Below are 12,333 nucleotides of genomic sequence, written 5' to 3' on the forward strand. Positions count from 1 at the left end.
GACGTGCGTCCTTCTTTTTTCTTTTGTGTGTACTCGCCCTTTAATTCTCGAACCCCCCTCGCCGGAAATTCCTTTGAAAGGTGTCAATATTTCGCTCCTTTTATCACACCGATGAATAAATCAACAGCGGCCACGAGGACGGGGAATGTTTCCATTCTGGAGCGGCGCCGTTGTGACGAACAATAAAAAAAACACACCTCTCGCGGGAATATTGTCATAATTAGCCCGTACACGTGAGCTGTTTTAGAGGTTAAAATTTTTTTTTTTTAAATTTCCCCCCCTCTGTGTGATATTCGTTGCAGAAATGAGAGATGCTGAATAGCCAACGCCCCGGCGGTCAGTAAGAAGCCCACAAAATAGTTTAAAACGTCTTTATTAACTCCACGTACAGAAAATCATATCAAAAAATCTTAAAAGATCACGAGGATTGTGTGTGTTTTTTTTTCTTTCTTTTTTTTTTTTTTTTTTTTTGTAACAACAACTCACGAGAAACGTCACTAAAATTACAGGACAGTTTAATCTCTATAAGCGCTCGAGCCCGCGTCCTTTTGTCGACGGCTCACAAAACGAATTATTTCACTTTGGTAAAAAAAATAAAAAATAAAAGACTTAAAAGTCACATGGCTTACACATCACGGCTCGACACTGATATCTACAGCCCTAGACTACACTAATGACCCCCCACACACACACACACACACACACACACACACACACACACACACACGGCGGTACCACGCGCGACATGCCTCGGACGACTCTCCCGGAAGAGGAGAAGAAGAAGAAGAAGAAGAAGAACGCGCGGGAGGGAAGCCACAGAGGGCGTTGAGCAAGCACCTGTCGGGTATATCTATATATACATATAGAGAGAGAGAGAGAATAAGAAGGGAAAGCCGCACATCTGAAAAGCCCACATTACATTTACAACATCTGTCCGTACACAAGCGAGGGGGGGGGGCGGGGCGGGGCGGGGGGGTCACCCGATGCAGAAACAAAACACGCGGCGGCGCCCGACGCCGGTCATCCGCCGTCTAAACCCGTACGCGACGTTGTCCAGCGCCGCCCCGGGGAGAGCGCCGCGGAGGCTGAGTTCACCCGCAACAGGAGGCGTTGTTGACCCCCCACCCCCCACCCCCACCGGACCGCTCTAAGGTCTGACGAACTGTAGAAAACTGCTGTTTTATACCCGAAGAATGTCATAAACTCCGTCACTTGTTTGGTTTTTTTTTTGTCTGTTGTTGTTTTGGATCTGAAAATGAGCTATGATGTTTATGAGGTAAAAAATAAACTACACCCCATCGACCCCCCCCACCCCCTCCCTCGTGGCTAGTACCCGCTATAAGGGACTATTTTACAACGGCTGCGCCCGCCTGACGTCTCCGCCTCGGCGGCCTCAGCGGCTCGGCTGCTTGTAGTTTCCGTTGATCTCCTCGGAGATGTTCACCGCCTCGGCCCCCAGCGGCAACCTGTCGCTGTACTCCGACCCCGCCTCAAACTCCTCCTGGTTGGTTTTGGACGAGGACCCGGGGATGGAGTCGGTGATCACGCTTCCCTCCGCCTCCCCCTCGCCGTCGGCCTCCCCCTCCCCCTCCCCCTCGCCCAGCTCGCTGGGGTTGAAGTTCTTGTCGGACTCCGCGAAAGACGCGCGAGCATCAAAGCCTCCCGCCATTTGTTTCTCCGCCTGATCCGGATTCTGAGCCTTCATGATCAGCTTGTACGTCTTTCCCTGATACTTGTACAGCAAATGGCAGCAGGTGGCCCCCAGCAAGGGGACGGTAGCCAAAACCAGAAGGAACGTGCTGACCACCACGATTATCAGCAAAGAGGGGATTTTCTTTCTCGTGGTAAAGACAACTTGAACTTGGCAGTCCTGACCCCCGTAGGTAAGACAGAGAGTGTAGTTGGTACCGGGCTGCAGACCGTGGAAGCGATACGCATTGACCCCTTCCTCTATCTTGGACCACTGGACCACCGAGTGTCCGTTGCTGGTGTGCACACAGAGGTATAGCATGTCCAGAGGAGCCTTTCTGCTTTCGGGTTGGTGCACTTTGAAAAGCTCTTTCACCACCGTGTCTAGGTTTGGCGTTTGGCTCAGGTGGAGGTTGGTCTTGCTGTTGGGGAGCTGCCTGGGATTGAGCTGTACCCTGGCCTCCGTCTCCGACACTTCCAACGCAATGACACCAAAATCAGAGGTGTATTGCTTGAAATCACTCAGGCTCAGGTTGAAGGCGTGATTGGAGATGTACTCGCTGCCATCGCTCACCCCACACTTCCCCGTAAATGGCAGCTCTTGTGAAGTGCCCCCAGGCGTATGTTTGTCGGTTGTACCTGATGAATTGCTCTTGGGCTTTTCTTCCGACTTGGGCCAGTTAATCACATTGTTCGTTGAGGTCTTGGGACCTACGGGTTTGGTAACAGATGGTAGAGTCTTGCCCACCGTAAAATCAAGCACCGAGTTGGTGGCATGTTTTTGGGTGCCAGCCAATGCCACACGAACACTGCCCTCTGCTCTACCCAACTCATTGACTGCAGAGCAACTATAGTTTCCATCTTCTTTTTTACTCATCCGGGGAATAATCAGGGTGCCATTTTGAAAGATGAGAAACTGAGGGTTGGTTGTTTTATCACTGATGGGTGAATCATTTTTCTCACCAATGAGAGGTAAGCTAAACTGCAACTCTTGGTTTCCTGCCCTCACCTCCCAGCTGACTTCTGGTTTGGGGCTTCCTTTGGCCTCACAGTTTAAGATGACCATGAAGCCCTCATAAAGCTCCGTGTTTTCAATGTTGGGCTGGTATGTTATAGAGACACTTGGGGCTTTACAGTCCAGTTTGGGCATCTTTGTGACCAACGTACCCGCCAGGTGTTGAGGGGTCTCACACAAAATGGAATTCTGCTCAGGGACCGAGATCTTGGTTGTTGCGATCCATTCCCGGAGCCATTCCAGGCCACAAGAGCAGGTGAATGGGTTTTTAAAGATCTGAAGGTGGGACATGGAAACGAGGGCACTGAAGGTACCCTCTGCGATGGTGGTGAACCGGTTGTTGTTAATGCGTAGTGACCTCAGGTCTTTGAGAGTTGAAAAGGCATCCTTGGGGAGGTTAACCATTTCATTGTTGTTCATTTTCAGAAGCTGCAAGGCTGTAAGGTTGTGCAAATCCTCCCATGGAAAATTTACAATTTTGTTGTAGCTGATATCCAGGTTGCGCAGCTGGATCAGCGGGGCCAAGGTGTTGGTCTCGATGGTGACTATCTCATTGCTGGCCAACCAGAGAGAGGTAAGCTGGGTGACATTGACGAAGCTTTTAACTTTCAGTAATTTGATCTTATTGGCAGAGAGACTTAGGGTGGTCACGTTCGAGGGTAGACCCACGGGCACCAGTTGCAGGTTTTTGTAAGTACATTCAGCAAACTGTTGGTCAAATTTGTCCAGGCAGCTGCAGGACTCAGGGCAACACTGCACAATGCCAATTACAGCTGTCCACAGGGCTAGGAGCTGCAGGAGCCTTGTCGCCATTTTCAGCATCTGCAAGCATAGGTGATGAGACGTTAGCGTGGACGTTTGGCATATTATGTTTGAATGCACTATTATTTAATATGCGGTGCTTAATATAAGCAAGTACACGAATTCATTGCAACTTAATGCAAGCCAGATTATGTGTTGTGCAAAGGTTATGTAGCCCCACGCCGGGACACCACAGTTCAGCAATGCGGGGCAACTTGGAAATTATAAGGAGAAGGGAAAAGCAACAATGACGGGCCATTACACTTGCAGGATGCTCTATTCATTACACGAATGGAGGCATCCGAGTCTAAATTCCAATGAATTTAATTTTTTCGAAAAGTTTTGCTGTTTTCACAGGCTGTTTGCCCTCTGCCCCAATAAATGGATAATTATTTTTTTTAAAAACTGAATATTTAAGGAGTTTGACCATCATTGCACACCCCATACATCAAGATATAGTTAATTGAGCCAGCTCCCTACTCGCGCGCTTCGAGGAAGTGCTCAGAGCCACCGAGTGCACCCGTTATTTAAAACGTATCCCTGCAGTGGTTGTGTGACACCCCTACAACAATTTTCAATCCAACAGGCCTGCAGCTTTAGTCACAGATGCGCTTCCCCCCCCCTTTTTTTTCTTTTTTTTTTCTTGCGTATTGGCCAAAGTTGCAATAGACCTGATTTAGTTTCAACAACGGTTTTCTCCGAAATGTCACTGAGAGCTTTCAAAGTAACTGCTTTATCAGTCACTACTCATCGAATCGTCTTACCTGTCCAGTGAGAACTTCCACTCCCGGTTGGTTTGGGTCTATAAAATCACTCCGTTTAAAGTTCGGATCTTCTACACAGGTTTAACGGCCGAACACAATGCCGTCCTCGCGTTTTGGGGATCCTTTTGCATGACTTTGGAAGACCATGACAGCACGGATGATGGGCGGCGGCGGAGGAAACATTGTCCTCCTGGTGAGATGCTTGTGCGGTCCGACGTCCCTTCCCCTCTCTCCGCCAAATGGGAGCTCCGCTGCGCGCTCCCGCAACCGCAGAGCGAGGGCAGCGCTTTGTGAACGCGCAGCCTCTCCCCATCTCCTGTCCTCAGCATTAAAGATACAGGAGCTACGGGTTCTCCACCCTCGATGGAAATCCATAACGTAGAGTCTGATGCTTCATTTAGCAGCCCGTCGACCCGAGTCTAATCTTTGACCTCGTTCATTTTGCTGCAGCCTATTGTCTCTTAAAGCAACCAACAATGGCTTTTATATTTAACCTATGTTGACAAGAGGAGGAGGGGGGGGATCACTTAAGGGGGGATTATCACCTTGCTCAGACAGACACAATTTCCACATTATTTGCATGTTTACACGTTTGCATGTGCACATTTTAAGGTTAAATGTTGCCTAACTTTTGAGGGGGAACAAAAAAAAAAAAAAGCTCCAAGATCCTGTAGCCATTGCTTGAGCACTTTGGATATGGTTTTTAATGCACTGCAGCCACTGTCCAGTCTACAGCCCCATATTTCACTTTACTGCAACAACAGATGTCACGTAACATACTAGTTTAATTCAATTCAATTTAAATGAATTTGTTAATTTTTGAATAATGTATGTGGTCGGTTTGGCCATTTCTTTTATCATGGGCATTTTTTCCCCCTCAAATCATAATTTCTGGTTGTCTTTGTAGTATATCCGTGTGGCAGTATATAGATAGCTGCGTGTAATATGGGATCCTTGGCGCTTCCAGCAGTGTTTTAAAACTGTTCCAATACTGCCATCTATGCCCGCCTGCGTTTATTACTGGACAGCGAGTTTTAAGTCCGCCTTTCTCAAAATTCATCTCTGCTGTAGTCGAATTTGTTTGTATTGTAGTGGTTATAGGGATACACAATTCCCCTTATCGAGCTAGTAGGAACGTTGGTTTACAGCCGCTGTTTCCTCGGTTCGGGTTTACAGTGACACACTTCCGCTGCGCTGGTTTTTGTGTTCTTGTAACGACCAAGGCAGTTATTCTGACGGTTTTGGATTTTCAAAGTTTAATAATTTTATGAGGGGGAAAAAAGATACAGACCTGCCGCTCCCTTGGCGCTCTTAAAATGGCACATGTTTGCATCAAAATGAGTTTTAGATCAATTGCACAAAAAAAGTTATAAGATCTACCTAAAAAGACTGCGCGTCATCGTGCGCGTCATGTCACTACTTGTGACGTGTCTTGGTCACGTCATTTCCTTCGCCAAGTTCAGTGCTCTGTCCTAGAAACACCACTGGCGTTCTTCAGTGCAGAGAGAGAAACATGATTTCTGATTATGTCCAACATGTCTGGGTACAGCCGCCGTTTCGGACGCACCATGGCTACCACCGACGCGTTGCAGTATTTACAGGCGTTGGACAGCGGCCATTTTACATTGCTTGAAAAATAGTATTAAAGTTGTTAAAATGTTAATTTTGGTATCAGTCGTTTCCTAACAGACATGCTAACATATGAAATGCATTGATATCGCAATTGGGTATTTATCTTGACTGAATATAGAGTTTAAAAACCGGTCGTTCTAGTACTAGTTACTAAGTTCCGGTCGTTGTTTGGGACCGTTTCAATGGTTACTGTAATGGAGGACTGGTAGCTCGGACCGTAACTAGCTGGTTGGGAGTGTGTCACCACTGTGGTGCATTGGCAGGAAGGCAAAGATGCTATTGTAAACTACTAATAAGACACATTAGCCCCTAACCAACGGGTCTGGCCCTTTAGTCGAGCGGTTAGTGATGTCGCCTTGTGGTGCAGTACACTCCGTATCGAATCCCGCACCGGGCAAGAAAATAACCGGTTACACTATCCTCAAAGATGTTTACTGACAAGTAAACGTGTGTGTGTGTGTGTGTGTGTGTGTGTGTGTGTGTGTGTGTGTGTCTGAAAATGAAACAATACCAAGTAATCATTGGCAACATTACACATAAATTACAACCGGAAAGAACAGGCGGAAGAATAAAGCAGCATAAACGTGTTAGCTGCTAACCGTTAGCTCGGTGCCTTTCTACTACTCATTAATTACAGAAACCTAACAAAGCTGCGAAGTTATATCCGGTACATAAACAGCACAACTTACATTTCTCTGGACGCACACACGAACAGGTCTTTCGGGGGCAGGAGAAAAAAATATAATCAGACTCTCCCTTAACTTCTACGGTACTCCCAAGGTCGCCGGCTTCCGGTCCGTCACTTAAACAGGTCCGACGCGCTCGAAGAAGGAAAGTTTCGCCCCACAACGGGAGGCGGGCGGTACCAGTGGTGATCTACGCGCACACACCCATTTGCAACCTTTCTAACAGCCGCCTCCAAATGTACACAATCAAATTTGCTGTCACTGAGAAGGAGAGGTGGTCTCTGGTGCTGTCTCAGGTACGGCAGGAAGTAGGACGAGACGGGCAATTGGCCAGGTGTAGTTCCTGGTATTCACCTGAATCTCCGCTGCCCTGATCCTCCCATCTGCGCATTGGATGGCCTAGGCGACGCGGCCGATAGGCCAAATCGCTCTCGGGAGTTGTGGGTCCACGATCATGGCGACAACGCCAGGCTGTCGGGCAGCCGTCTCTTTCTGCCACTTGGTGCGTGTCTGGAGAGACACAAGGTAGTGCCTGATAAACGTCCTCCAGAATTGTTCAGCCAGGACCTGTGTGTGTCTCCAGCGACGACGGCTTAACAGATCGGACTCCGGGTACACCACCTGAGGCAGCGAGGGGTCAGGCCGCCCCATCAAGAGCATGTTCAGTGTTACTGGGTCCGGGTCTGCGACGTCACTGGATACATACCCCAGGGGCTTTGAGTTCAGGATGCCTTCTACCTCGATCACTACCGTGCGCAGAACTTCTTCTGTTACAGTCTGCATCTGGATCATAGCATACAGGGCAGCTTTGATCGATTTAATTTCCCTCTGTCATACACCACCGAAGTGAGGCGCACTTGGAGGGCTGAACACAAACTTGGCCTGATGTTTGGCCAGCTCTGACTTTAGAGTGGGATGCAAAGCCTTAAACGAGTCATGGAGCTCCCTCTCACCTCCTTTGAAGTTTTTACCCTGGTTCAATAGAAGCTCCGCTGGTTTTCTTCTGCATGAGATGAAATGGCAGAGGGCCGTCAGGAATGAATCCTGGTCCAGACTACTCAGAACATCTATGTGGACAGCGCGGGTGGTGAGGCACTTAAATAGTATGCCCCAACGCTTCTCATTATGCCGTCCAACTCTAACCATGAAGGGCCCAGAACAAGCCATGCCTGTAGAGACGAAAGGTGGTTTCAACAGCCACAGACAGGCAGGGCAGGGGGTAGGTCTGCCATCTGTGGTAATGCAGGATTTGCCCTCCGTCTCTGACAATCAGGGCAGGTGTGCTGGTGCTGTTTTACAGCCTCTCTTTCGTTGAGGATCCAATACTTCCGACGGAGTTCTGCAAAGACCTGCTCTGAGCCTGGATGACGGCGATCTCGGTCAGCATCCTGAATGATGAGTTTAGTCACCTGGTGGACCGGGTCCAGGACTATGGGGTGAATGGTCTCTGGGTCCAGCAGGTCACAACGACGCAGTCTACCTCCAACCCGGACCAGCTTCAGTACGTTGTCATATTCAGGAGCTAGAGTGATCAAACAACTGGTGGAGGGTACAGGTTTGTTGTCTGACAGGTGCTGGAGATCCTCAGTAAAGCAGTCTGTCTGGGCTTGTCTCAGCAGGTCTCTTTCAGCTTCTTGATAATCTTTTGCAACTGGAGTGGACTGGTTACCAGCCACCCCGTGACGTGACTGCACAACAGTATCTACCATGTCTCTGAAACAAGCGAACTGGCTGGCGTTGATTAGGTGAGGAAGAGGAGCAGTGGTGATGGAGCCGCAGAAGGCAGCCTTACGCAGCTCAGTGCAATCCAAAGGCTCAGCCTCTGGCTGGGTAGACCAGTGCTGAGGCGACAGGCACAAGAATGCTGGGCCGCGGCTCCACCGGTTCTTCTCAGCCAGCTCCCTTAGGGTCTTCCCATGGGTGATGTCGTCTGTGAGATTGTTTGCAGAGTCCACGTACCTCCAGGCTTGGGCTTTAGTCAGCTCCTGGGTCTCAGCGACTCTGGTGCCCACAAACACATTAAATCGGCAAGAGTCTGACTGGAGCCACGTGAGAACCGTAGTGGAGTCTGTCCAGAGCACCACATTGTGAAGCAACAGGGTGAGTTCACACTGCAACAGCGCTGCCAGCTGGGCGTCAGTCAGTGCCGCACATAACTCCAACCATGGCATTAACTGTTGGCGCTTGGGGGCCACTCTCGGCTGTGCTGTCAGGAAAGCTACCTCCACCTTCCCGCCTGGGCCCTCGGTGCACAGGTATGCAACTGAGCCGTAGGCCTTCTCAGAGGCGTCACAGAATATGTGGAGGCTTCTGGCAGAGCTGAGGTGATCCAGAGGGGGGCTTGTGTAGCACTGTGGCAGGATGATCTCTGGAAGGTGTTGCAGCTCATCTTCCCAGATAAGCCACGCCTTAAGGGTGTCGTCTGGCAGAGACGGGTCATCCCACACTGCACAATGACTTTGGACCGGGTGGTGAAGGGGACGAGGAAGCCCAGTGGATCATAAAGCTTTGCCAGTGTGTGGTAGATGGTCCTCATAGTCAGTGTGGGGCAGTCAGTGAGGTGACACTTGTAGCCAAGAGTGTCTGAGGTACAAAGCCATCAGAGTCTAAGTGCGAGCTCCTGTGGATCTGCCACTGACTCTGTGAACCATAACTCACTACTCTTGAGATCTCGCCTCCTTTGGCAGGTGACTGGTGACTTCTGGGACATTGCTAGTCCACAGGTGCAGCTCAAACCTAACAGTGTCTTCAATTTGTCAACCAGCTGCCTGGCTGCTGTGGGAGAGGAGAGGCTTTGTAAGTGGTTATCCACATAGAAGTACCGCTCGATGGTCACCCAGACATCCTCCTCTGGCTAGCTGTGATCAGCCACATGCTTCTGTAGTGCAAATGTTGCACAGCATGGGCTACATGTGGTTCCAAAAGGGACGACCTGCCACTCGTAGATGTTGGGTGGTGCCTCTCTGTTCAGGTCTCTCCACAAGAAACGGAGGAGGGGCCTACCTATCTTCTGGCAGCAACCTGACCTGGTGGAACATGCCATTAATATTGCTACTTATGGCGATGAAATGCTCCCTGAATCTCAACAGGACACCTAGCAGGCCGAAGGTCAGAGTGGGGCCTGGTAGTAGCAGCTCATTCAAGTTATGGCCCTTGTGTGTAAAGGAACAGTTGAATACAATCCTGTTTTTTCCATTGTCACTCACAATGTGGTGAGGGATAAACCAGGACTCTGTTGTCTCGCTCAGCTCCTCCTCTGCTATCTTCTTTACATACCCAGCCTGTTCCAGTTTCGAGATCTCTTCCCCACAGGCTGATGCCCATGCTGGGTCCTTCATCAGGCATCTTTCAGTGCTCCACAGATTTACCAATACAGCGTCCTTGGGGGTACAGAGACAGGGCGTATTCTTCACACACAGCAAGGGGTTAGCATAACGATGCACTCCGTCTTCATCCGCCCTCACTGTTCTAGTTTCCAGCAGATGCACGGCTTCTTGGTCTTGCCGTGATCGTGTCACCATCCTTTCACTCCTGTATGGCAATACGTCCATTTGCCATAACTTCTCCACATGATGAAGGAGCTCCTTATAGGGTGACTGTATGGCTATATGCAGACATTGCTGTGGCTGGAGCTGCTGGCGGATGACTCTGGCAGGCTCCTGGATGGTCCACCTCAACCTGGTCTTAACAGCAGCTGGGCTTCCAGGGGGTCCCAGACAGACCGGCTCTACTGGGATAATTAGATGGGTGTAGTCAGACCCAATGAGGACCATTGGACGGATGCGATCCGGCGTTTGCAGGGGGAGGCCTTTCAGGTGTTTATATTTGCGCTGGAGCATCTTGACGGGTTGTGAGTGTTCCGCCAGTCCCAGCTGATAGGCAGTGAAGGCCCTCTGGATTTTGAAAGTCTTTTGGGGGTGACTGGAAGGAGAAATGGAATAGGAGACGGACATACCATGCAGAACTCTGAGATCCTGGCACACAGTACTGCAACCGGACTTCCTATCCAGGTAAAGCACTTCATTGGCGTGTTCTCTGGGTTTGGCTTAGCGTTCAGGTCATGGAGAGCCTCCAGATGTCTGCCGTCACATCTCTTACACCGGGCCTTCAGTCTGCACTGTGCGGCCACAACGCCAGCACCGTCTGTTACTCTAGACCTATGCATGCCGCTATTCACTGGTAAGCTGGCTAAAATTAGTGCACTGGTCCAGGTACTGCTGGTCATTGGCGCAGTAAGGGCACAACAGGATGACTTTCCTTTGTGGACTGGCCCTGGTGAATGAGGACTCCGGGATGGCAGGGCCGTCTGAAGTCTGTTCAGCCCCATGGAGGACTGTGGTTGGCCTACCAGCCTTTGAGTCCTTCTGCCTCTCCTTCTTCGCTTCTGTGCTCTCTTCGCCCCCTCTGTGCTGAGCTTCGTAACCATATTCTTGAATCCTCAGCTTGAACTCCAGCCAGTCAGCGAAGTCTAGCAGAGTAGGGATATGGACGCGGGGGGGGATACAAATACCTCATAAACTCAGCCCGCATGTCTTGTGGGAGCTTGGACATCAGCCTAGTGATGTGGGAACCACACTGAAGCTCAATATGGCCTTTCTCTCCCAGCTGGTCGAGCATGCCCACCAAGGCTCTCACTCTGAGAGCAAATCTTTTAAAGGCAGCTGTGTCGTGGCTACGGATGTTAGGTGCCTCCATTAAGTCTGCGATGCGCCTTAAGGCCTGCTGGTGGGGTTACCCATAATGCTCTGCTAAAGAGGCCATGGTGTCTATATAGGGCTGGGTAGAGTTTGTATATGAGTCTGCAATGAGCAGCGCGTCTTCAAATTTCAGGTGGTCTACCAGGATCTGATATTTAAACCTCTCCCTCGTGTCCCTAGGGAGAAGGTTCTCCAGGGAGATCTTTAGCCTGGCAAACTCACACGGGTCCCCCCCTACTGAAGTCTGGGATGGTGGGTTGAGGGCCCCGATATACACTCTCAGTCTGCAGGCTGGAGTGGAAGTCCTCATGTCTCTGGTCATCCAGGGGGCCTAGCAGTAGGGTTAATGGAGAAGGTGATTTATGCGTGCGGACTGGTGGCTCTGTCAGATGGTGTGACCTCTCCACAAGACCTGACACAACTGACTCGGCATAAGGCTCGCAGTATTAAGACGTCAGGTGGCTGAGCGGCTGCTCCGGAGTCGTCCCCATCCTCCTGAGGCATGCAGTCAGCTCTGCCACTAGATCCGTGGGCAGTGTACTTGTAACAATAACAAATAAAGTTCTATTCTATTCTAGTGTGATAGTGGAGGGCTGAGGTTTCGTGTCCTCCTTTCTAACAGTTCTTTTCAGGTCTTTTTTTTACCACATTTCACGTTTTATGGACCTTGTTAAATTTGTTAGATTAGCAATATGTGTTTTCCGTTTTGTTTTTCAGGTAATATTTTCACTTTTTCAATTTTGCTATTCAAGTTCGACCATGTCTCTCTTGTTTAAATTGTTTAAAAATAGTATTGTAGTTGTTAAAATGTTGGTGCCGGTCGTTTCCTAAAAGAAATACTAACATATGCAATGCATTAATATCTCAATTGGGAATTCATCTTGAAAGAATATAGAGTTTAAAAACCGGCGGTCGTTTCGATCGCCCATGGTCGTTTTAGGTAGGCGTGAAGTCCCGGTCCGTTCTAGGCCACTAGCGTCGAAAAAAGTCCTCCTGGCCGACAGTGACCCCTGCTGTAGAAAGACTGTAATTACAACTGGCATCTGTCC

At 49.6% G+C, this 12,333-nt stretch overlaps 1 protein-coding gene across 1 annotated transcript; it reads right to left on the reverse strand.

Annotated features, from left to right (window-relative positions):
• Positions 1–374: 374 nt before the first annotated feature.
• islr2 (immunoglobulin superfamily containing leucine-rich repeat 2) lies at positions 375–4,490 on the reverse strand. The gene is made up of 2 exons (XM_056281813.1): positions 4,270–4,490; positions 375–3,526 (listed from the first exon to the last, which is right to left on the reverse strand). The coding sequence occupies exon 2, from the start codon at positions 3,524–3,526 to the stop codon at positions 1,394–1,396; it is 2,133 nt and encodes a 710-aa protein (XP_056137788.1). The 5' UTR covers positions 4,270–4,490; the 3' UTR covers positions 375–1,393.
• Between the last annotated feature and the right edge of the window lie 7,843 nt (positions 4,491–12,333).

The sequence above is a fragment of the Lampris incognitus genome, chromosome 6 (assembly GCF_029633865.1).
Source record: "Lampris incognitus isolate fLamInc1 chromosome 6, fLamInc1.hap2, whole genome shotgun sequence".
NCBI classification, from domain to species: domain Eukaryota; kingdom Metazoa; phylum Chordata; class Actinopteri; order Lampriformes; family Lampridae; genus Lampris; species Lampris incognitus.